General features: G+C 35.7%; 1 protein-coding gene across 1 annotated transcript; it reads right to left on the bottom strand.

Annotated features, from left to right (window-relative positions):
• Positions 1-21689: 21689 nt before the first annotated feature.
• On the bottom strand, positions 21690-26187 carry LOC115891254 (cAMP-dependent protein kinase catalytic subunit 1). Its single transcript, XM_030911682.1, has one exon. The coding sequence runs from the start codon at positions 25803-25805 to the stop codon at positions 24744-24746; it is 1062 nt and encodes a 353-aa protein (XP_030767542.1). The 5' UTR covers positions 25806-26187; the 3' UTR covers positions 21690-24743.
• Positions 26188-27862: the final 1675 nt, after the last annotated feature.

The following is a 27862-nucleotide window of genomic DNA, read 5'->3' as shown; positions in this document are numbered from 1 at the left end:
TTGTGCCCCCCTTCCTTGAGTTATAACGCATCACACAGTCTATAACCCATCCTACCCCTGTTGTAAAGGGGACAGGGTATTTCCCATCCTCCTCTGACAACAGATGTTCTTCCTCCGAAGGTACACACCCTTCCATGGTTGGAGTTTAGCCCTCCGTGCCCTTCACAGTCGAAGAGCTTGCCTCCGGCTGCACCCGTGAGGTGTAGGCTGGAGGATCTGTCTTCATTTTCTCCACCTCTTTAACTTGGTCTCTCCTTAGACCTGATACCGGTATTGTCCCGTATCTATAATAGAGGATATGTCCCTCTTTCTCTATTGCCTCCATGGATTTGAGGTCAATTCCTATTGTGAGGACCTGACCATGACCCTCCTCCCTCGAGTTGATGACTCGCCAACTCGATGTCCTTACATTGAAGTTCTGACCCTGGATAAGGTTCAACAGATAGGTAGTGTCTTTCCCCTTGCTCCTCGGCAGAAAGACCGTGATAGCCGCCCCTTTAGGGATGTTTTCTCTCTTCACTGCAACCAGTTCCGGCTTTTGCCAATTTTTAAGCTTATGTATGATTTCCACCAACCAACTCGCCGATTCTTGAGATACACAATCAATGAGGATAATGCCCACCCAAAAGTGTATCCCAGCAAAACGCAGCTGACCCACATTTTGTAAATCGTTGTGTAGCGATCCGATCGCCATTACTTCGTCCAGTATAGCCTCTTCTAGAGACGTTTGCTGGTCGGTGGTCAGAGTAACCTCTAGGAAATCCTTTGGTAGCACCACCATTTTCACTTGTCCAGCAATAGGGGCAGTAGGGGCAATCCCCAGCTGTAGGGGCAATCCCGGCTTGCCTTGGTTGGAGTTGGGCGGCTTTCCATCCTGACTCCTGAATGGTGGTGAGAGGTTCTCGCTCCCTCTCTTGCCCTTTGATGGAGATGAGCCAGGCTGTTTCTTGGTTTCTTTACTCTCCCCTTTTCGGGGGAGTGTTGTCACTTTTGCTTCCTCTGGAGCAAGTCCTTCGTGGAGCAGTCGGAGGTACCTCCGTGCTTCTGCTCCGCTAAGACCTACTCATAGAGGATCGTCTAGCCCAGTGATTCCCAAAGTGGTCCAGGTGGACCCCCAGGGGTCCACGGGAGACTTGCTGGGGGTCTACGTAGGCGTGAACAAAAAATGGGGGTCCATAAGATGTTAATGGGGGTCCACGAAAATTTATCTGCTTTTGATAGTAAAGAGCAAAAATGTAAGCATAGTTTTTATAAGGGCCTACCTACATTGTTTTAAGTACCTATCTAAGCAGATAATATTTTAATAAGGCAAGCGACTGTTACTTGTCCAAACTTGCGTATTCGATATTACGTACAATTTCGTGTACAGACTTGCAAAGCGCTATCCGCCCGACAATGCTTAATGCTTGTTCAGACATGAACTTGATCACCACTATAAATACTTGATGCCAAAGGCAAACGCATTCATTTGTTTCCGGAATTTCGAAAAAAGGCGGAATTTGGAAAAAAAGTTGTGAGAAAATTTATATCTGTGTTTGCTAGTGCCGGAGAAAAGTAAGTAACCTACCTTTTTTTGTTATAGTACTTAAGTATTTTGTTTACGTGTACTAGTCGGTTGATCACAACGGCCTGTATAGATAGGTAACTTAGTAACTTACAGATATTTTAATTGTCCTCTTTCGATTTGAAGACAAACACAGCACGTTTTATTCAATTGTTTTTCACGAGAGAAACACTGCCTCTCTAAAAGGCCGAATAAGCAATATTGCAGAGCAATTAATTTTGTAATTTTTCTTGCAAATAACTACTAATTTTATAAAACAGTAATTTCATAATCATTTTAAATTGGCTTTGAAGTAACTATTTTATCAAAACTATTCCTTTTCGGAAAGAGCGAGCGGTGCGCGGGCGACGGGAAAAGGGGGGCTTGGACTTCGATGCCAGTTTGTCACGTTTTAACAATGAAGCCGCAGACAAAAATACGCAAATACACGGAGCGCGTGAACTCATTGATTTAATAAAATGTTAGTTATCGTTTTTATGGACAATTTTGGGATTTCGACTTTTATTTTTCCTACACAAATATGATCAGTATTCGATACTGAGTACACCAATTTTTATTTATACTATTAAAAATTAGTGGTAAATTATGTACTTTAAAATTGATACCGTTTTGTGAAAACGTCTGTATTTGTCTCAGCGGTTTATTAGTTGGTCCCTTTACAAGCCTGTAATTCTATTTCCGCGTGCTGACAAAGGCTGCGGTGTGATACCTATATTCAGAAGAAAAACTTGGTTACTAAAACATTTTTTTTACAGGTAAGGTAACTGACACGAAACATGGCTACAGCAAAGAAAAAATGTCGACAATATAGTATCGATTATTTGAAATATGGTTTTGTTCCATCAGAGGCAGACAAACAATTGCCCATGTGCCTATTATGCAACAAAGTTTTGAGCAATGACTCTATGAAACCATCAAAGCTCGAAGATCATCTAAAAAGGTGTCATACTGATAAAATAGGTAAAGATTTAAAATATTTTCAAACATTGAAAGAAAAATATGGAAAGAGACCCACCATGCACAGTATGTTCGCTTCAACATCTCAAAGTAACGATGATGGCTTGCGGGCATCTTACAATATCTCATTACTTATAGCAAAATCTGGAAAACCGCACACTATCGGAGAACAATTAATTTTACCCGCTGTTGAAGAGGTTTTAAAAACTGTTTTGCACAAATCTCCATTTGACGTACTAAAAAGAATTCCATTAAGTAACAATACTGTACAAAGACGCATTGATGAAATGAGCTCTGATATCGAAAGCTTTTTGTGCAATCATCTGCAAAAAACTCATTTTTCTATACAACTGGACGAGTCAACGTTACCCAGTAATGAAGCATTACTATTGGCATATGTCCGATTTATTGTTGAGGAAGAAATTCACGAAGAATTGCTATTTGCCAGAACTTTGGAGACTGACACTAAAGGCGAATCAATATTTAATGTCCTGAGTAATTTTTTTACGGAAAAATCGATCCCATTTACAAACATTATTTCAGTGGCAACAGACGGAGCTCCTGCAATGGTCGGGCGATATCGTGGGTTTATAAGTCATCTCAAAAGAATTATACCAGGACTTACAGCTATTCATTGCGTAATCCACCGACAACATCTTGTGGCAAAACATTTAAGTGACAGGTTGAACCAATCTCTTCATTTTGTAATAAAAGCTGTCAACAAAATCAGAAGCAATGCATTGAATACGCGTTTATTTGCTCAATTGTGCGACGAAAATGATGAAGACTTCCAACGACTGCTCTTACATACTGAAGTACGCTGGTTGTCGAAAGGTGCATGCTTAACGAGATTTTACTCTGTTTTCGATTCCATATTAGAGTTCTTAGAAAGTAGAGATCCAGATTTAAAAGAAAACTTGATCAAATTCAAAGCAGACATTGCGTATTTGACAGATTTGTTTAAAAAATTTAATGATATTAACTTGCAGTTACAAGGGGACAGCCTGAATTTAATAAAAACAAAGGGGATAATTTCGGCTTTTCTTGGGAAATTGAAATTTATGAAGCAAAACATTAGTCGGCGCGAATTCTCTCAATTTCCAAACTTGTCGCAGGTAGAATGTATTGATGAGGATATCCATACCTACAGTCAACATTTAAGTGCTCTGCATGATGACTTCAAAACCAGGTTTGAAGATATACTGACGATGGATATACCACCATGGATCATAAATCCATTTGATGAAACGGAAGTGGCCAATGTTGTATTACAAGAGGAGCTGCTCGAGCTAAGCACTAATGAGGAGCTGAAGGTGAAATTTAGAAAAGGCTACCCAACATTTTGGCTGCAAGCAGAAATACCCGAAAAATATCCTGGACTGTGGGAAATCGCAAGGAAATTTTTAATAGCTTTTCCCTCGTCATACCTTGTCGAAAGGAGTTTTAGTGCCGTTAAAACCTCTTAACAAAAAAAAGGAGCAAATTAAACATCACAGAGCGGGGGATTTGCGGTTATTGCTCACAAAAATAAAGCCAAACATTGATCGTTTGCTGACACTCCATCAGATACATCCTTCCCATTAATTAAAATTATGACCTGAACCTATATTACCTTAATATTTTTTCTGTAATTCTATTCTTTTAATAAATAAAGTGATATAAAATGTACCATTTTTCGTTTTATTTTACATATCGGAATATAGGGACAGAACTCAGAAGTGACACAATTTTTATTTTTTGGCGACTTTAAGAATGTGGTAGAAATGTAGCAGCAGGGGGTCCACCGAAACCAGTAAAATTTTGAAAGTGGTCCACGAGAAAAATAAGTTTGGGAACTACTGGTCTAGCCCGCCCCTGGTTGACCCAAACCGGGTAGACGAAACGGTAGCTTGTGTCGCTTATTGGGTCTAGAGGTAGGCTCCCGATCCTTGCTTCCCCCTGGTGCTCCAAAGTTGACATCAGTAAAGGCCAGTCTTCTATTTAGCCACGCATCCATTTGATTGGGGGGGGAGGGGTTTAGATAGGGTACTTGTCTGGTCTCAATATTTCCTTTCTGCCGGCCCTGTTATAAATATAAATAGTATGTTATTTAGAGTAAATAATAATAAAATCAGGCTTGCTTCATATTATTGGCACCAGAGTCACAGAAACTGTTTTTTAAAATTTTTCAGAAATACCGGTCGTAATGCCGGTATACCGGAAGACCGAACATGCCTAATTGAGTATTCTTTTTTCTTTCGTGCAAATACTAGTAGGGGATATCAGCATGTGTAAAGAATGTGTTTATCAAATTCTCATCCAAGATTTGAACACATTTTGGGCACGTATTGGGTGCTGTCCCTGTATACCTACTGTCCACGTATTGGATGCTGCATTTGGTCCACAATTTTAAATGCTAGACCATCCTTTATTTTCGCCAAATTTAGCTAGTGAGTAGCCAAGTGACTTCCTTTTATTCCCCAAGCTAAAAATTCTCACAAAAAAACAAAGTTATTCGCCGAACGAGGTTATCATCACCTTCATATTTTGCATCATAGTGAGGTGGTCATAGTGACTCAAATTTACAAAAAAGACTTATTTATGAAAAAAAGCATATATAATTACGCATATAAAAGTGGCTTCGAAGATATCTACATACTATGCACCACAAACGATTAAGGTAACTAAAATATAGATATGTCTGTGCAAATAATTAAATAGAGAGCCAGCTGTTTAATTCCAATTATCTGAAACTCATTGATTAAAACACCATACGCCAAATTATATCTCTCATAAATATTGATTATAAATTAGCAAACGTCATGTTGTACCTAACTGATTCAAATTATCGCTAAAAAACAATATAATTTTAAAAAATATTTCTAATAATAAAATTGTTATAAATATGTGATATTATTATTTTGTTTAGCGCTAGATGTTAAAACAGCACACCATAAAAGAAAATTGTAAAACTTATACATGAAAAATTATTTTTTTATATTCTACTAAGCGGTAAACTTTGAAAAATATTTTTTATGGGGTAGATATACAATATGATCGAAAAAAAGGCGTCAGCGATGGCTATGAAATGAAGATCGCTGTTATTTTATATGTAAAATTATATGGGAAATTTCACCAATATTGATTTCCATGGCAAGCCATTTCGACACCGCTTTTTTTTCGATCGTACGATATTATTAAATAAGAAATTACGCCACCTGTGTTATATACATATTTATCTAAAACAACAATAAATTAAAATTATTACTACTCATACCTTAAAAAGCAAGTTTTATACCTTATCGTAAAATGTTTTGTATACATCTGAATATATATCTGAAGTACTGATTATAAATTTAAGTGTTTGACAAGACAATTAAATGGGAATTATATTAATTTTATTGTTAATTAATTAGTAATTTCTATAATAATTGAAGATTAATTTTCTTTATAATTTTAGCAGATCAACGTTACAGTGCGATTTCCCGCTCCATTTATTCAGATTTATTTGATTTTTGATTAGAATTGAAGGAAGAAAATGCAATAATTTACAGGGGGTTCTATTTAAAAAAAATAAACTTTGATGTACCCCGGCTTTATGAACGACCCTGTATACTTAAATTTAATTACTCACTAATAGATATTTAAAAATCCTATAGCAATATTTCATACCATAAAGCTCTTGCCGCGAGTAATAAACAAATTAACAACCTGTATAATTCTTTTGAAAATTTGAATTTTTACACGCAGGCGCCGCGCCATCTATCTAAACTATTTACAGTGTTGTCACTTCATACTAAAAGTGGTAGCATCTTTGTTATTTTAAATGGAACACCCGGTATGTTATTACATTTTTGGAAAATACTTTCATATCCCCGAAATGTTTGTTATACTAACCTATGTCTCTAATAGTTTTTGAGATAAAAAATAAAACATGTGTAAAATTGACGAAATAATGATTTTGAATAAACATTGGCAAAATCATAAATAGAAAATTTTTAAAGTTGAAATTCTTGTGATAGACATACGTTCACGAAAGTCGATATATTCGATCTGTGTAAATCAACCGATTGGACATTCCACAGGGAGAGTAAAATTCGTATTTATTTCCGTTTGTTATACAATTGCTCAAATCTTTGTTATTTTAAATTCGAACCTATGTATATCATTTAAAAAATCGAAGCACAAATAAAATTTTCACGTTCCTACACTTAAACCTTCTGGTTTCTTCAGTGAAGCCATTTAAAAGATAATATTTCTATTATAATTATTTCATTTCAAGAATGTCGTTACCATGACAAATTTAGAAATTTTTAGCAAGTAAAATCCAAAGTTTGAATCTTTGTCATAATAACGATTTTCTTTAAACAATTGTAATAGAATTATTCTCGCTAAAATGGCTTTACTGGAAAACCAGAAGGTTTAGGTATAGAAATATGATATATCGTTGAAAAGCAATTTTATTTGTGTTTCGATTTTTTAAATAATATACATAGGTTTGAACTTTAAATAACAATGATTTGAGGTATTTTATAACAAATGGAAATAAATATTTTTTGTCTCCTTATTTTTTATCCAATCGGTTGATTTAGACAGATCAAATATATCGACTTTCCTTAACATATAAACCAAATTTCAGCTTTCAATATAACGAATTTATGATTTAACCATTCTATCAAGTTTTTATCAATTTTGCGCATGTTTTATTTTGGGAAATTTAGAAGATAATTTCATTAACAAAGTAGTTAATATAGAAGACGTTTTGAACAATAAAATCACTGAAAATTCCCAAGATTTGCTCAGTAATTTATATAAATAATAAACCAAATTCATCATCCTCATCAACTGGCTCTCGTTCTAAATCTCGTCTTTCTTGTCACTCTTCCTCTGCAGAAAGTATGTATCTGCAAAATTATTATCGATTCAGTGTGATATATTACAACCATAGAATAACTAACTGAAAGAAATGAAAACTCCTATGTTAAAGCCTGGAAACACGCGCTCGACGCGATCCAAGCGGGCTACTGGCAGAACTAAAAATTCGCGCCAAATTTTTAAATGGACCTTTACTGCCAGTTCATAAGTTTTTTACTTATATTTGGTAATTTCAATCTAGATTATGAACTTATTTGTAACAAAACATTTTACAAAATAAAAATAATGTATTTTGATACAAATAAATTAATAATCTAGGTTGAAATTATCCCTGAAATTAGAATAAAACACGAAAAATTTGTAACTTGATTATTTTATTATAACATTGTAATAAAATTACATATAACACATTCAACACTATACAAGTATATATAAAAGTTATCAGAATTTATACAATCAGTTATAAGTAATTATAAAAAAGGTTATAAATTATAAATAAATAATTCATTATATAAAAGACATATAGTTACCGTGAATATAATTTGGTATAACTTTAATCTCAACTTTAATGACCTATTCAAATAGAAACATCTTACAATTCACATTATATAATACACAAAGCCAAGGGACAAAATTGTTATTAAATCTATTCTCGATGACTCGAAGCATTTTTTTTTCAAATAAAACAGGACATATAGGGCTTATAAATAATACAAGGGTATAGAAAATATATAAATAAGTAAATACAAATATATTTTCAACCTAATGATTAATGATTATACTCGTTTAAATAAATAAATGATCTTTTTAAAATTACTTGTTTGTCTTTGCAAATTTGTATATTTAATATTTATCTAAAAGCGTACACTTACATAAATTACTGCACAACCTTTAAAATTAAGCTTTTAATATGTTATACAAATTCTTGATTCGATATAAATACACTTAAATAAAACTTTAAAATTAATGATCTTCCAAATTTCTGAGACAGCCATTTTGTTGAAAGAATTTGTTTTGATTATGAGAAATTTCATAAAAATTATCACAGGGATTAATTAATCTTATATATTAAACTACTTGGCTTTTAAATTTCACAATCCTATCGTCCAAAATACTCTAAATTCGCAAAATCCGTAAAATATTCCCATAAAAACAAATCACAATTCACTTCCACTTCACAGAAACTGACAGACATTGCCAAATATGGAATGACGTTTATTTTTCAATTTATTTTACTGATCTAACTGATCCGGGTCACTTAGAAATTAAATTTTTATTAAATTATTTAATTATAATTGTTTCTGGCGAAAGCAACTTCATATCAATGTTTATTCATAGGGTAACAAAGCACATCGCTGTTAAATTATCAACATTTTATATAAATATTTATATTTTTCAACTACTCCAACTACTCCAATTACTCCACAGAGAATCAAACGAATTGTTAATTAAACTATACTCTGTGGATGACTTGACAAAATCATGATGAAATTAAAGTCCCTAGATGAATATCTAGGGACTTTAGATGAAATTTCTACGCAGCGCCATCTATCCCTCTACTGGCAGAAACTCCGCCGTGTTTCCAAAATTCAAATGGCAGTTTCATCCGCCTGATTACAACCAAGTCCGTTGAACAAAAAGACAATTCAGTCTAGTAACATAATAACTTCACCACATCTTCCACCGTCCCTGCTTCCAACTCTTCCCAGTCATCTTCCTCCCAAACATCCTCTCTTAAATCCCTTTCTTTCCCTAAAACCTGTTCCTCCTCAAAACCCCTTTCCTTCTCTCAGCCTTCCAAACCTCCCCTAAAATATCTTTCACTCGATCCTCTTAGTTTCCCCACAACACTCCCTCCTTCCAAACACAGACATCTCATAAATAATCCAAACTACTCCCTCCCTCTCCTCAAATCAAATTCATCCTCATCAACTCGCTCTCTTTTTTCTTGTCACTCTTCCTCTGTAGAAAGCATAGATCTAGATCAGCCACCTCTTCATAAGCCAATCAAACTAACTAATTAGTAAATTTTAATATAAACTATTTCATGATGCTAAATTTTAATCATATGTCCTTGAATCCTATTCTGAAATGGAACTTAAATGGCATATTAGAGATGAAAACAATACTAAAAATTGGTAGTATTGTTGGTGATATTGGTAGCAACTCATCTAGATCGTCAGATTCAATCCAAAAATAATTCAATGGAATATTAACGTATCAAGGCTCGTTATGATGACTTGAAAATTCTAATCGGTATACACAACTCTTCTAATATCTCCTACCAAGAAACAAATATATCTGTTAATGATAACTTTTCCGTCAAACAATTTAATATCCATCGAGCGGATAGAATAAATGCTACCAGAACCTCCGATGTTCAGCAATTTTAATTCACAAATCCCTTTCGTATAATCCACTAAATCTCGTTCCTGATTTTGAGACCTGTGCTGTTAGAACTAATCTTGATCTAACATCTCTCCTAATTCCGATATTCCTCCTGAATCCCGTCAACAACATCTCATCTCTCAACTCCCTCCTCATTTCCTAATCACGGGTGATTTCAATGCTCATAACTCTCTATACCAAACCTCAACCCAAGAGGTAATCTGGATGAAAAACTTTTAGAGGACCTTTCCCTTTGTCTCGTAAATGAAAATAATAACGATCCAACCTTTTTAAGTTCTGCATATGGAACTTTTTTCGAATATTGATCTCACCATTTCCTCTTCTAACTTTTTCTCTGGCCTAACATGGCAAGTTTCTAATGACACGCATGGCAAGTTTCTAATGACAAAATGGCCATTTCTCTATAGTTATTCGTTTTCTTATTAATAATTCTCAAATATCTCTCTCAAGTATTACCAAACGGAATATTAAAAAAGCTGACCGGTCATTATATCAGTTAGCATTTAATTCATTTATTGATGTAGACGGCCCTGCTGAACTACTTCATTCTCATCTGAAAAATGGTCAGGCCGGCAAATACAATAGAATTAAATATAACTGTGGGAACGTGTGAAAAGTTGGCACGGTACCGGCGCCGCCGCCGGCTTTGCACACTCTCCGACAATTGTATTTAAGTCTATTGTATTTGCCGGTATACGACTATTTTACCAGACAGGAGTATATGTGAAGGAGCTAATTTATTTATATTGAAATGCGCTCTAAGAGCGCTTGTACACATACCGGCAAAATCGGTGCCGGTGGTGAAATCGATTGCAATATAAATAAATTAGCTCCTTCCCATATACTCCGATCCGGTAAAATAGTCGTGGACCGGCAAATTCAATAGAATTAAATATACCTGTCGAAACGTGTGCAAAACCGGCACCGGCTCCGATTTTGCCGGTGTGTGTGAACATTACTAATGGGCTCATTGAAATCAGGGTTAGAAAAAAATCATGATTTTTTTTAAAAATCAAAAAAATCAGATTTTTTTTTTATTTAAATCAGATTTTTTTTATTTAAATCAGATTTTTTTGATTTTAATTCTAAACAATATTTAAATCGGATTTCCAAATGATTAGGACTTATTTCCAATTAAAGTCCTATCCTAAATGGCTAAATATATACCCCGATACCGATAACATCAACAATTCTACGGGGTGTGTAATTTTTCCACATCGGTCAACATTCGGTCAACACCAATCCACATCGGTCAACACCAATACATTCCGCAAAAAAAGTCGTTCGCTTCAGATCAAAAGGATTTTTTAAACGTCTCAAAAGTATTAATTTTTGTCATTTTAACGCCTAGGCATAAAAGTAAAGCACTGTTACGCCTAAGCACAAAAGTACAAAAATATTATATTATTAAACTGACATTAAGTGTCAAATTGAATGAGTGTACAAATTGTTGCTCGATTACTGTTTATATTATTTGCCATGTTTTGCCAAATTAATTAAAAAATTATTTGTAATGTTTAAAAAAATAGTATGTTCTATTCGGAGTAAAAATGTAACATCGGAATAGCTTTACGATGGTCCTTCAAAGGTACACTATTCTTCGGAAATTTTCTTAAGTCGAGAATGAAATTAGTATGTACTTACTGCAGATCAAAATGTCGGTAGGAATTTGGAAACATACAACCGTTTCAAAAAAAAATATAAAACAACATATTTTCTGACAACGATTATAGATTCTCGGGAATGAGGATATAGTCTCTATATTAGAAGAACCCAGTTCTGAACTAGACTTTGCGAATAATATGTATTCGAACAGCAAATATTTGTTACTTATACATAAATTTTAAAATAAATCCTTGTGTTTAGCGGTCTAATGGATTCACACGGAATTAGTTCAAAAATCGGTCTAACAATTAAATTGATGAATAGATATGTTTATGTAGTTTTATAACGTTTACAATTATTTTTGGATTTATTTTCTGTTACATCTGTTATAGAAATATTTTTTATAGTTTTCTAGGACACATTTTTATAACTTTTACAGTTATTTTTTGATTTAGTATAAAGTTTCAATATTTTTTTTTATTTAAGTCACATGATTAAAATTTAAAAAATCACTTGATTTAAATCACGATTTAAATCATGATTTAAATCATTTGATTTAAATCATGCCAACCCTGATTGAAATTACATTGGGCTCATTGAAAAAAAAAGCGAAGGAAGGAAAGAGTTTATATGTATATTCCTGAAGAATGGCACAATTTGGTGACAAACACATCAAAAAAGTTCCGTGTGTTATTAATGTGCCCCCGAAAATGATTTTAAACTACACTGAACACTTTAAAAATATCTACAAAAAAACATAACTGGAACACAGTGAATTTTGCTATTTCGACATATAGAATTTTTAAATACAACAGCAAGACAAGTTCCATTGAGTGTTTAGTTAGCTCCAACCTGGCAGTTTTTCCACGTTTTCCATCAAAAAAGAAGTGCAACAAATTTCATTACCGATGTTACCTGCATATAATAATCCCAAACCGTTAAATCCCAAGAAAATCATTGACTGTAAAAGCCTGGTTTCACAATATGTCCCCATGGCTTACCAAAGATATTACAGCACAGCGTTTGGTGATTTACAAGCTGAGCAAAATCCTGAGTTGGAAACAGAAGAAGACAACGAGGGAAATGAAACAGATTCATCATTTCTTTAATAAAAATGTTAATTTTGCATAATTTAATAAATGTATTAAAAGTTAAAACTTACAGTTTTTTTTTCTTTTTAAATTATTTGGTGCAAGAAGGCAACTCCATTTTGTCGAAATCATTTTTCTCCCACTTCAAAGCAATTTTGCCTAAAAATCGTAAAAAACTTACTACTTAGTTTGCAATAAACATATATTGCTTGTTTTTTCGTGAATAATTTATATTACAAAGAAATGAAACGTTTTTATCCTCTCCTGAAAAATTTTAAAAAGTGGACTTGCACCAAGATGTATATTATTATTTTTAAATATGTATGGGATAATAGTTTTGAGTAGTGTAGTTTTTTAGTAGAAAAAACGGGAAATTTTGACCGTCTTCGTGGGAAATTCTATTTCAGAAAGTGGGCAACACTGAGCGGAGGAATACATATTTACTGAAAAAAAGTCCTATAGGTATATCGCCACTGTAAGAAAATCTACAAAATAATAGTTATTTTTTGTACACATTGCTGGCGTTAATCCAACGGAGACCAGAGACCAGCTTGTCAGCAGTGATTTACTAATAAACAAATTTGCCTATCGGACAAAAGAAATGCTTAACGTTTTCGGGAAGTCTATCTCTTCCCGTCGGCATCTATACATTTCGTACATGTATACGGCACCTAGCACAATCCCATTGATCAGATTTGAAATTTAAACCAATTAAGCTCCGAGTGCCATACGCGAGTAAGTGCCATACGCGAGTAGGGAATGTAAGACACTGCCATGCGCACTTACGAAATGTACCTGGTAATTATGCTTGCAGAAAGTAACGCCTGGCTATAGCTAATCTTGCAAGAGTAGCTGTGGCTCCGTGACTGAGGCCATCGCTTCGTGAACGAGGGGTCCGTGGTTCAAATCTCACGCCATGCGCCAGACCCTAACTTTTTATTTTATTTTTTTATAGTTTTTATTTTTTAAAAAAAGCTGTAAATATTTAATAGCAATCAAAATACGGATTGCGTTGGTTTCACTCTTTTTGGTGGGGTTAGATTAATTATTTGGTGAAGTTAGTTGCGTTGGTTAAGATGGTTATTTGGTGAGGTTGATTGCGTTGGTTAGGTTAGCTCACAGGGTTAGCTATTTGGTGGGGTTGGTTTGGTTTTGGTTGGAATGCGCTATAACAAAGCGCTAATAGTAATGACTGAAATATACCTACCTACATATGAGCCTTGGCGTGTTTGTGCTGCAGCATAACTACTATGTACATTCCGTAAGTGCATATGGCACTGTCTTACATTCCATACTCGCGTATCTATGGCACTCGGAGTTTAATTGGTTTAAAATTCAAATCTGACCAATGGGATTGTGGTAGGTGCCGTATATACGTGTACGGAATGTATAAATGCTTCCCGTCGCATCGTCGGAAGCAAAAAAAAACACAAAGTACAAAGAAAAAAAAACAATTTAGAATATCTAAATACAACTATTCAAGAACACTTTATCTTTTTCAGAGGCTCGCACCTATAAGTTATTTATTTTTTCAGATAAAAAGTCGAGATTTTATAAATATATTAGTATATGACATAAATTAGGATTGATTGACGTATTCAATTGTCTTCGGTCACTTCCTGTTTCACCGGAAATGACTACAACCTTTGATTTTTAAATAGCATTTTGTTTTGTTTTGTTACTTTATTGGCCCTGTTCTCAGAAGAATCCCTGACTAGTCAGCGCATTTCTTATTGGTTCAAATGTGTAGAAACCAGACTAACAATCAGGTTTCTACGCATTTTACCCAATGAGAAACGTGCTGACTAGTCAGGGATTCTTCTGGGAACAGACCTATTCACTCGTGCACTCGGTATTTTGTTACTTTATTCGATAGAAAATGACATATCGTATGTCAACTTTTGACAGTTTCTAATATGGTTTATTTGAAATTGCAACTTGCAATTCATAACGACAATTTGACTGAAAAAGCCAAGTGTGTAGTACCAAATTATTCGTAGAATAATGCTTTTTTCAAGTATGCTACTGAACTATACCCTCGTTCCATTTGAAAAACTGAGAGACTAGGCACTAAAAAAATTAGAAGATCAAATCTATTTTTCCAAGCTCCTTGATTCCCTACCTATGTATTCTCGGTTTGACGGACCAGTGGGGCTTGAGTCGGAGGGCTATGTCGCCGGTAGGTAACTACTGGTAGGGTCTCCCATGCCGAACAGGTCTCTGAGGAGAGGCCAGACAAAGAATACAAAGCACACTTCACTAACACACTCACACATACATACACAAGGTGTCACGCGATCCGTGCCGATGGATGAATGGCACCCGTGCCTCAAACGGGTGTCTCAAACGGAGCCTATGGGATACCGGGCAATCTCCCATAGTAACATGCCTTGCGTCTGCACTGGGTGCTCTGCAGGCGTTGACCTTCTTTCACCCCTACTTGTGGGAACTTTATGGACAGAGGACATAAAAAAACCAAAAAAACGAACGAGGAGGACTCAGAAATGAGTGACTCCTCAACAAATGTTCCGGAGAATCCCGAAAGGGAAGACTCTGGAGCAGAACCAGACACCGACGCTGGGCCAAGTACAACGAGGGCAGATTCGTCTGCGGATCGTGAGAAACAGCCTGCCGAGGTGTCAAATATAACCACAGGACATGGAAACATAGGCCTGCGGAACAAGAGAATTTCAGGAGCACAGAAAAAGAGGATCCTGAAAGCTAAAAATAGCAGAGGGAACCTGGACAAGGGAGAACCCTGCTAAGAAAAAATAGGGCAAAGAGAGGAGGAAAACGGACAAACACGGACCGTCAACCAGCTCCACTCCAGCCAAGAAAAAGGAGGAAAGTACGGGCAAAAAAAGACCGCACTCGGACTCCTCCAGACCCCTGTAGCCAGTCTGAGGAAGAAACCCAGGAGCACGGAAATGCAGACTGGTGTTTCTTACAGTGACGCCTCAAGGGAACTTAAGATGGCGGTGATTTCCAGACGCCATTCCGAGACAACACTGAGTCAGGAGCAAGCGGACCTGATTCAAGCGAGGCTGTTGGCGGCATTGACTGAAACTCCTTCAGGGAGCCAGAGTCCGCCGCAGTTTGGGGAACCAGGTACGTGGGAGGGATTCTTTGGATCTAATGTGCCAACGACCTCACCAAAGTAGCATACTGTAGCCGGCTTAAACAATCTCTGGGAAGGGGCGGACTTGACTACGGTCAACTCTAAGGACCTTCCTAAGAGACCAAAAGTCCTCGTCTGGATACCAGAGACAGTCGAGGAAAGTGAAGTCAGAACCTGGCTTGGGCGTCAAAACCCTAGCCTGAATGTGGGAGATTGGCTTATACTAAGCAGGAAGGTGGAGAAGAATGGCCAAACCATCGCCTTCTCCATCGACTTAGCGTCTTTTTAGTGCCCTTAAGCAGACCCAGTTCAAGGCTTACTATAAGCTCGGACGGGTCTTCTTCCGGGCACTGACGGGCGCTGAGTCTCGAAATGAGGGTCGTCCAGGCGAACCTGCACCACAGTAGGGCAGCTTCCTAGGTCCTCTGTAAAGTAATGGAGACCTGTGACATTGCCTTGATACAAGAACCCTGGATAAACCAGGGTCAAATAAAAGGCCTAAAGGGAGTCGGGGTGGAACTTATATACAGTAGAACCTCTGACAGACCTAGGACCTGCATACTAATTAAAACACACATAAAAGTACTGCCCTTACTAAAATTCTGCAACAGGGATCTGACAGCGGTACACATAAAACGAACGGAGAAGGGCCGAAGGACATTATAATCGGATCGGCTTATCTTCCTTTCGATGACCCTGATCCACCACCACCAGAGACTGTGGAAGAGCTAGTGAGGTACTGCAGAGGAAATGGATCTCAGTTGATCATTGGCTCGGACGCAAATGCGCACCACACTCTCTGGGGAAGCACAGACACAAACCCTAGAGGCGAAGCTCTGCTGCAATTCTTTATGGGAAATAATTTAGACGTAATGAATAAAGGTAACAGGCCTACTTTTGTGACCACAAAGGCAGGAAGTTATAGATCTAACATTAGCCACCACTTTTTGTTAGCAATTTCATAAAAACTGGAGTGTGTCAGAGGAGGAGAGTTGCTCGGACCACAAACACATAAAGGACAGTAGAAACCTACCGTGATCCTCGGAACGCAAATTGGGAAGCCTTTGGGGCAGACCTAACTAGCAAACTGACGAGTATCAAATCAATGGTACGGAATGCGACTGAGATGGAACTGGTCGCGGAGCAATTGACTGACGCGATCATCTCTTCTTTTGAGGAAAACTGCCCCCAGACTGTCAGAAGCCACAAACGGGCAACACCCTGGTGGACCGTCCAGCTAGAGGCAAGGAAAAGGCAGGTAAGGAAAAACTGGAATAGGGCAAAAAGATCCGGCGATTGGGGGAATATAAGACCTCTTTGACCGAATATAACAAGGAACTGAAGAGAGCAAAGAGATTATCTTGGAGGAGGTACTTGGAGAATGTGCCAGACTTCAAAAAATACTCTCTAAGGACTCTCAGACCTCAATTAACTCTCTTGTAACTAGTGCAGGAGAATACACATTCACTGGGAAAGAAACGCTGACCGAACTCTTTCTGGTACACTTTCCCAGATCAACAGCCTTGGAGCAATCCCCAGAAACCTGGAAGAGTAGTGGACTTGAGAACTTCACGAGAAGAGCCTCAAGGGAAGACTGGCAGGTTTCAAAAGGGTGATTGACCAATCAAAGATAAAATGGGCTATAAGCTCATTTGAGCCATTCAAATCACCGAGACCGGCCGGTATTTGTCCAATAATGCTCCAGCAAGGACCAGACCTACTGACGAGTAAACTTTACACACTACTAAGAGCTAGTCTGGCCTTAGGATATATACCGAGAATTTGGAGGCTGGCCAGGGTAGATTTTATACCCAAGAATGGGCGTCTGGACTATTCTGCAGCGAAGGCCTTTAGGCCCATCAGTTTTATGTCGTTTGTACTAAAGGCTCTTGAGAAACTAATGGACAGGTATGTTAGGGATGAAGTAATGGGAAAAAGACCATTTTACCAAGACCAGCATGCCTACACAGCAGGACGATCAACCGAATCCGCACTCCATAAGATAGTAAGCAAAGAGGAGTCGACGTTCGAAACAAGAGAAGTGCTTTTAGGGGCATTCCTCGACATAGAAGGGGCGTTTGATAACACCCCATTTCAGTCACTGACGAGAGCTACAAGGAACCTCGGATTAGAGGAGACCTGCTGCAGGTGGATAGACTGCATGCTCAAAAGTCGAGTGGCATATACCACCCTACTAAATGAGACTGTTGCAGTCCGGGTGGCGGGAGGATGCCCGCAGGGTGGAGTTCTCTTCCCTCTGCTGTGGAATCTCGTTATGGACGGACTGCTTGATAGTCTCAACAGGGCTGGTTTCAGCACTCTGTGATACGCAGACGATTTGGTCGTGTTAGTCAGAGGTAAGTTTAACACAACAGCAAGGGAGCGAAAGCAAAGGGCCCTGAAGATTGTGGAATCATGGGTGACACGGGAGGGACTAAATATCAGTCCTACAAAGACCATAATAATCCCCTTCACCAAACGAAGAATTTTGGAGGGACTAGGACCTCTAAGACTCTGCGGTGATGAGATTCCTCTCTCGGGGAGGTCAAGTATCTAGGAATCATGCTGGATACCAAACTGACCTGGAACCGACATTTGGAAAATGTCACAAGGAGGGCGGTGACTACACTAGCGGTAGTCAGACGACTTCATGGAAAAATCTGGGGCCTCAGACCACAGATGGTGCACTGGCTGTACACTGAGTGGTGAGGCCTTCAGTAACATATGCATCCTTGGTATGGTGGCCTAAGGTAATGCAACAAACAACAATGCTCAGCCTTAGTAAGGTGCAAAGACTTGCTTGTCTGAGCATAACAGGGGCAATGAAATCAACGCCCACTGCATCAATTCTGGACCTTCCGCCTCTTCACATAGTGATCCAGTCGGAGGCAAGAATGGGACTCTATCGACAACAAAGTGTCTAGTCTCCGGGAAATAGGACAGAAACAGGACACTTAAAGATTCTCCGATAGAATCTCATCGGAGGATCTCTACTCCAAATGAGATCGGACCAAATGACCCCTCTTTATCACTACCACAAACCATTCGAGGTGAACAAAATGGATCGAGGAATGTGGACAGATATAACATTCCTTCAGGATGGACTAACCTGGTATACAGACGGGTCAAAGACCGCTGAATGAACAGGAGCTGGAGTATTTGGGGAAAGACCAGGGGCAAGCTTATCCTTTTCCTTGGGTAAACACTCAACCGTATTCCAGACAGAAATCTTCGCCATTCTACAATGTACAAGAGAAAACAATAGAAGAGCTTATTCAGGTAAGCTCATCAATATATGCTCAGACAGTCAGGCGGCACTTGGGGCGCTTGTGAACCCAAAGGTATCGTCGAGACTCGTCTGGGAATGCCTGGGTGAACTGGGAGCTCTGGCACGAAGGAACAGAATTAAATTATTCTGGGTGCCGGGCCACAACGGCATCCAAGGCAATGAAAAAGCCGATGAGCTAGCTAGGCAGGGATCATCGGCATCCTATCTTGGTCCAGAGCCAGTACTGAGAATACCCAAATGTATGGCCCGTAGTGCACTAAAACTCTGGATCAAGGAAAAGCACAATGTCCACTGGAGAAACAGACAGGAGCACAGGCACAGCAAGGCTTTTATCCAAGGACCTAGCTCTAAAACCGCAAAAGAACTGCTAATGCTTAGCAGGAATAAAGTGCGGATTACACCAGGCCTCTTGACAGGACACATGGCTGTCAAGTGTTATCTGAACAAGCTCAACCTGTATCAAGGAAGTCTTTGCTGCAGACTCTGCGATAAAGATCCTGAAACAGCGGAGCACATAATATGTCATTGCGAGGCTCTGGTTTGGTTTGGCACAGGACACAGGGATAGGAGCTCACAGGTCGCAGTGTTTCCGGCAGAGGACGGCCCCTTGTTATGGAAAAAAAAAGCTCCTTGATTAAAAATTAGTGTTTTAACACAGCCATGGCACTCTATATTGAAATTTAAATACAATTTTGTTTTAAACGAATATGTCAAAAGTTGACATATGATATGTCATTCTATTCAGAGTGTCGTTTTCTATCGAATAAAGTAAAAAATACCGAGGGTGCTATTTAAAAATCAAAAGTTGTAGTAATTTCTGGTGAAACAGGAAGTGGCCGAAAAATATCTGAAATTATATTATATCTGAAAAAAAAAATTATAGAGGTAAGCCACTTTTGAGACACGCTAATGCCAGGCAATTTAGTCACAATTTTACTATACTTACCTAATTAGTTATCAAGAAGAAATTAGCACTACCATAGCTTACTTTTTCAGTTGCATTAATTAAAAGTAAATAATTATCCATTTTTATCGTATTTTATAAAATACTTAGTCGTATTTCAAAAACAAATCGGTACAAAATACGAGAATAAGAATTTTTGGAAATGTGGATGTTATGACAAAGTCACTGAGCGAGACAAAAGTAGTAGTAGAGTAGTAGAGTAGTAGTATTAGTAGTAGTAGTAGTAGTAGTAGTAGTAGTAGTAGTAGTGAGCGAGACAAAAATATACATCATTCCATTTTAAAAACTACAAATTTAGTGTAATAATATATTTGAACCATCCTGTATATAAATGAAATTATTTAGGTAAGTTTATTGTCCGTGTATTTTATAAGAAAGATTGAAGTGAAAATCCCAGATAGAAAACATGAAAATTAATTTTCCCGAACACTTAATCACCCTGTACAGGGTGTCCCATGTGCGTGTTTTACGGGGTTTGGTTTGGTTGGGTTAGATTTTATGAGTAGAGATACAAAGAGGCGGTTTTCACTAGTAATGGGATAACTCGAAAATTCGCTCGAGTACTCGATTATTGAAATAACCGACATCGCTGGATTATGAACGAGCGATGCAAGTGAGGAGTTACGAGCGACGAACGCAAGCGATCCTAGAATGAAATAAATTGAAATCCGATTTTAATCTGACATACTCGATAAAAAGCCGAGCGAATTTTCTATATACATTGCAGGTAGCAAATACGACGTTATATGAAATAAAAATAGAAGCTTTGAACTTAAGCAAATTACTCGACGCTTGCTACTTGCATTCATCACCGAAAGAATATGTGCTCTGCGCTTACTGCTTGGCGTTACGCGTACAAGCGACGCGACACGTCGGGCGACGGGCGAAAAACCGTATTTTTAAATACGAGCGATATTTCGCTCGAGCGATCGCTCGATTATTAAAATCGCTTGAAACTCGAGTACTCGATTATTGAAATTAATCGGTTTTTCCCATAACTAGTTTTCACATCACTATATAAAAGTTAAATAATGCATATTTTACCCTATTTATGAAAATAAGTATAATACAGTAAGTCCCCGGATTGTTAAAAACGAACATGTCACTGCTTTACAAGAGAAAAAAACTTTTTTGTTAATATTTTAAAAAAAATGCATTCTTCATAAAAATTTTTGCTTGTTCTAAAATGGTTAATCCCGTTTACATTTTTCCAAATTTCCATACCGCTTTAGAGAAAATTTAAAATAAACCATAAAAATATGGTTGAATTTTTCCTAAAAGTTGTAAAAATCAAAAGGCATTTCTATGGTAATATAATTTAGATATCTTTATTTGATAGATGCTTATCAATGGTTATTATTTTGGGCGCATTCAGCAAACACACCGGTATTAACCAGTAAAGACCTACCGATAACTGTTCATTGAACGATTAAATTACCGGTACCTACGTAAATAAACCGGGAAGAAAATACGGTAGGCTCTCAAGTGATCGGTGACCACAACCGGTGAGTTACCTTGGCATTGGGCGCATTCAGTAAACACACCGGTATTAACCGGTAAAGACCTACCGATAACTTTTCATTGAACGATCAAGTTACCGGTACGTAAATAAACCGGAAACAAAATACGGTAGGCTCTCAAGTGATCGGTGAATCAACCGGTGAGTTACGGTGTTAATATCACGGTGATAAAAAATGGAATAATATAATAATAATAATAATAAAACGTCTTTATTCATTAATTTCAAAAATTGAAACACACGGTATACCCTATAGGGCGAAGTTTAGCTAGAGAGCTATTCTACCACTTAACCCCGAATAAATAAATAAAAATTTAGATTTACGTTTTACACCAATCACTTTATTGAAATTTATCACAATTATTATAACTGCATTTCACTATTTTACTAGTTGATTAAGTCAAACATAACATATAAATAAATGACTTTTGAGCAACAAAATATCTCTAATAACTAGCGATAGTAGTTTAATACATATGATAACGTAAAGATCAAGTTGTTGAAGAAATATATAATTATATTCATATATAGTTAGTACACTCTGATAAGCTAGCTGGAATATAAGGCTGTAAATAAACCCATTATAAGACTTACTTCACAGAGCATTCTAAAACCACATTTTTAAACTTTTAAATAAACATAAACACATACCGCTTATAACATACATGCAAATAAATTTTAAAATATTATAAACCTCACTGCACACATAAAATGAAATATATACCTTGGCAAATGAAAAATACAGAAGAGATTATTAAAATATTGTACATAAGCAATATTTAGGTAGCTAAAGATATGTAATATTACAGTTTAATAGAATTTAAAATTGAAAACTATAATCCCCGCGCTATTTAAAAACTGAATGTGATTATTATTAGCTATTTTGAGAAGACGGATTATTTTTAACTGACTTGTGGGCGCTGTACATAATAAAATACATAATTATATGATTTAAATATGAAAATCATAGAATTATGGATTAATACATTATCAGTACCTACAATGTTACAATTATAATTTTAATAAACATACAAAATAATACAAGTGCCTTTATAAACTAGTATACCAGTTTATAAAAGCACTACTATATATTAACAAATTAATTAACATGTCCTTTGATATTCATAACAGTACAATAAGTATTTAATCAAAGAAACTTTTAATGTGTTGTAAAGCGCATGTTCCATACGATGCAAATTTAAATATTGTGAAAATAAGAAAAGAACTATTAATAACTGCAATTAGCAGAAACAACTGGTATCTTCAATTGATAAAATTAGGGTTGTAAACTTAATAAATTTTATATTAAATTTATGAAATTGTATCATCTATAAAAATACACGTAAGTATAGATTTAAAAATAAAAACATCTTAGGTTTTTATTTTTAAGTCTTCTTAAGTCATTGCTTTGTGAGGATGATGTGGACGTGGATGATCCATTTTATAAAATAAATATATGATTGAATGATGAGGTCAAATTATCTAGATACTATACATAGATTAAGGGTCAATTATCTATATACATAGATTAAGATCAATAAACATTTTTATAAGCCGAAAAGAATAAATTTTTTATTTTTTAGAAAAAGATAATTTCTCTGCCTTGTTAGAATGCTAATATTATATTCGCCAGACAAAAAACATGTAATTTATCAAAAGTGTTACGTTAGTGTTAATTATATATTGTGTATGCTGGAAAATCTCACCACTGTAAGTCCCTGCAAAAATGTGAAAACAAATTCATACAAACTGAAAAAATAATGTATAAGGTATTTCAAAGTTTGTTTTTGATAAATGGTTGGTAATAAAAAAACTAGCTAATAATAATTCATTCAGATTAATTTACTACCTCACTCTATTTCAAAAAGTGAGTCCAAATTTTAATTACTGCATTCCCTCATTGACTATAGAATATGTTTACTTAAAAGATAAAGAATATGATAAACATATAGCTAGAGACAATTATTAACAAATCAAATAGTATTTAACTTGAATAATACCTTTATATTTACAAAACTATATTATTTAAATTTGACCTTTTTAAAGTCATATTTTTACACACACTAATAAAACATTTTACTCAATACTTAATTAATAAAAAAAACAATAAACTGACTAGGATTTCTACACTTCATAATACAAATTTCTCTATTTAATGCTCAACATTTGATACATTTATTTAGGATAAAAATGACTTAAAAAGTAATTGATAACATGTCAGTCTTACTGACAATATTTTAAACGTGTAAAATAGTGAGCATTAAAATATTAAAAATACTTCCAAAAATTGCACAACTCACTCTATAAACAAAAATAATAACTCAAGAGAACCTTTGGAAGTAGAAAGCTCATACCAAGAAAATGATTATGATTTTTAAAATTATAATTTCACTAATGTTCACTAATGTTATATGTTGTTGTATGGACACTCTGCACTTGACATGAAGTATATTCTGGCTTGCGCTATTTAATGTAAATAGTGCTACGTGCTATTTTTCTATAGTACAATATATACATTAACACTAATAAATAAAATACATTTAAAATATAATACACTAAAAATCTTCATCACAAGCAAGTATAATTTTCCCACTTACATTTTGTTTTCTCATTTCTTTAATATTCAAATTCCCTATTTATAACTGAGATAAGTTATAACATTTTCCTTCATACAAATATATATACCTATTTGTATTTTTTTAAATAGCAATAGCTAAATTTTTAAATGAATTTTAGTAGCAATTATGTCAGATATTCAGTACTGTATAATTTGCAACATAGGTATATCCATAAAAATTATTAACTTATCAATCCTAACACCCCAATGTGATGAAGTGCAGTGTCATGCAGAGTATCCCACAACCTTTAAGCACAGGGCAGATTCTTTTGGAAGAACCATGGCATACGGCAGTCTGAGTATCTAGTCTAGCCTGGGCGTATTTAAAGAGAATTCTGAAATTACAATTAGAGATTTTTAACTACTGAATACTAGATAATTATTTATGCTAGATTATTAAAATTCTTTAAGTGTTCTACAACAGAAATCTACTGTTTATTGAAACATAATTTTTTGGATGAAACCTGTTTTAGAAAAAATCTGTTATGCTGATTATGTATATCTACAGCTATGGTTAAAGAATTAATTTTGAAATGTTTTATTTTTTTATATTCATTTGATAATCAAAACTCTAGATATTAGGGGCAACAAAACCTTAAAAAAAAATAAAAAATTATATAACCAATACACCTATTCCAGTCTGATTTATTTTTGGTGTTCTAGATGAACTAGATACAAATGGACCCCTAATGATATAAAATTTATATACGCCCATGGCCTAAGACTGGCAAGGCTACTTACGCACATAAATAATCCTTAGAACTCAGCAAATTCTTTTGCACATTTCTCAGTGGATGATATACGCAATGCCTCTTCCTCATAGTCATCAAAATTGCTAGTATCTCCTGGACCCTTACATCTAGGTATAAAAGGAGCTTCAATCTTTTTCTGAAATATAGCTATCCAATCTGTGGATTGAAACCATTTATGACCCTTGATATCATTAACACCAGCTTTGAGATTTCCATAACGCTTTGTAAGATCTACTTGTAAAAGATTGCGGAGAAGATCTTTCAGGTCGGAACCAAAATGTGAGGGAAATCGAACTTTGCCAGAAACTATCTTCTCATAAATTTGTATTGGCTGATCAGCAAAAAATGGGGGATAACCAGCAGCCATTTCATAAACTAAAACACCAAGTGCCCACCAGTCTACAGCTTTATTATATCCCTTGCTGAGAATTATTTCTGGAGCCAAATACTCAGGAGTTCCACATAAGGTCCAAGTACGACCTTTAACACGCTTGGCAAAACCAAAATCAGTTACTTTCAAATACCCCTGCGAGTCTATCAGTAAATTTTCTGGTTTCAGATCCCTATATATCAGATCTAAGTAATGTAGATACTCAAAAGCAAGCACTATTTGCGCGGCATAAAACCGCGAATGGGGCTCAGAAAAGCGACCCACTTTCCGAAGGTGAGAAAACATCTCACCACCTGGCACATACTCCAATACCATGTAAAGGTTAGAATTGTCTTTAAAATGAAACCGCAGACTAACAAGAAATGGAAAACTGATTGCTTGTAAAATACGTTTCTCATTAAGAGTATGTTCAACCTGTTTCAATTTAACGACTTTCTGCTTGTCAAGAATTTTCATAGCATAATATTCCTTTGTAGGTTTGTGTTGTACTATCATAACTCGTCCAAAGGAACCTGTACCCAATGTTTTGATTCTTTCAAAGTCATCTAAAGATGCTGTATTTGTTGGATTTTTCTTCCATTTTTCTTCAAAGTCCTCTTTAGCTTGGTCCAGGAACTCCTTGACGGACTCCGCAGAATCGACCTTCTTGTTCGCCGTAGCGGCATTGTTGCCCATGGTTTGAACTTTTAAACCTTCCAGGGCTTCGAATTTCCTTTGCACACTCCGCCTAAAGCACCAAGCAGGTTGCAACAGCGGCGGAGGATACGAACGTCACACTAACAATCGTAGTTGTCCGCGATGTCAACACACACTTGATCCGATCATTCTTACAATTTAAAGTCACACGAACCAAGAATACTCCAAATTACAAAGAAGGTGAAAACACACGTATCACAGCCACTAATAACAAACTTCAATGAAGGAAAATATCCAACCTTTCTACAAGTCAATAATAAAATGGCCGCGCCGTTATACCCAAGTTGCCAAATTTTCAGTTCATTTGCCACAATTTCTAGAAATAGGAGCAAGTTCGAATAACCGATTAGTCAATTATAGATTTCTAAATGTCTGACCCAGATGTCACTTCTTACTATACTGAGAAGTGCCCTCTATGACATAGTAGATAAAACTATCTTGGAAACAATACATTTTTCCGAAATGCAAGTTTATTATTACTATAATTATTATTACAACTTGACCAATTTTTACTCTTCCAAAACAATCCTAGAGTATAAAGTACATGCGAAACCACAAATATAGCAAATATATCTGTTTATTCATAACTAATAAAAAGAATTGACCTTGTCCCAGAGATCGAACCCTTATAGAAGTTATAGACCACTACAACGCCACTACGTTTAATAATAATAAATGATATCGATATCAGATGGCGCCGATTAAGCTGGAAAATAGTAGGTTTCTGCTCTCCTAAAAAGTGTTTAGCAGATTTTATCCTGGTATTAGTCCGTCATACATAGAGGACACCAGAGGCGAACATTGCATTCCTGCAAGTCCAACAAACTAGCATCTACGTCCTACTAGTCTACTCGGGCACCGAACAATGTTGCCAAGTACTAGATCTGAATTTTTACTACATTCAAAGTGAAAGTTATAATTTTATAAAATATTTTTACTGTTTTTTTTAATTCAAATATTATACTTTGTTAAAAAAATATAAGATATATTAGTAATAATTACTTTTGATAAAGTATTAGATTTACATTTTCACTGAATTTTATTCAGAGCAGTGGCGGCTCGTCAGGGTAGGCAAGGTAGGCGGCGCCTACCCTAAGATTTTGGCAGAATTTAAGCGATTTATTACATTACATGATTTACTATTAATGTTGCCAATACATAAAAATACTGTTAATGCAAGGAAGTGTGTTTTAATAACAAATATTATTTTAATATTTGTGGTCTTGTATATTAACATATTTACTACCGCTGGCCTACGCTGACCGCTGACTGTGCCGCTGCGTTAGAAAACAAAATAATTTTGACATTTGAACATTTTGCGGGCTTGTTCGAAATTATTAAAAATGATATAACCGGTTGTATTTCAGAACACGCCACAGAAATAAAAGTTTCCGAAATAAAAAAGCACGTTATTTTACTCAGTGCAAGAAGACGATACAACAGATATTACAGAAAAGTCTCTATGCTATTTCAATTCGATATGTTAATAAAAGCGGCTAAGTCAAATATCTTTGCGAATTTTATTTTATGAAAAATTAGATAACATTGTTATACATTTAGAAATAAGGTTTGCAGATAGGTACTCGTATGTCTCAATTATTTTTATTTATCTCTTGCGGATCTAAAATTTAAAGAATCCTATAAAAATTTTCCAACGCATTTAATAGCAATTTAACAAAAAAAAATGTTATTGACCAACATAAATTAATGAATTGCAGGTATTAATATATAGATATGCTAATTTCGAGCATAAAATAATTTAAGGAGAATAATCCTGGAAGTATATTTCCAGAGGCTTTCAAATTGTTTGTTTTGTTTGTACACACCATTTACAAGTACTTGGGTTGAGAGACATTTTTCATGTTTGAAATGCATTAAAATCTATAGTAGAGATTCCATGAAAAATAAACGTTTATCGCCACTTGCCTTACTTTCAATCTAAAAAGATCTTTTCACAGCTCTTCAACAAGCTGATGATTTTACTGATATAATAATAAATAACTTTTCTTTATTAAGAGACCGACTCATCATATATA

This window comes from Sitophilus oryzae, unplaced genomic scaffold, assembly GCF_002938485.1.
Source record: "Sitophilus oryzae breed Bouriz unplaced genomic scaffold, Soryzae_2.0 scaffold_980_pilon_pilon, whole genome shotgun sequence".
Taxonomy (NCBI): Eukaryota; Metazoa; Arthropoda; class Insecta; order Coleoptera; family Curculionidae; genus Sitophilus; species Sitophilus oryzae.
This window is presented reverse-complemented; position numbering and strand designations above follow the sequence as displayed.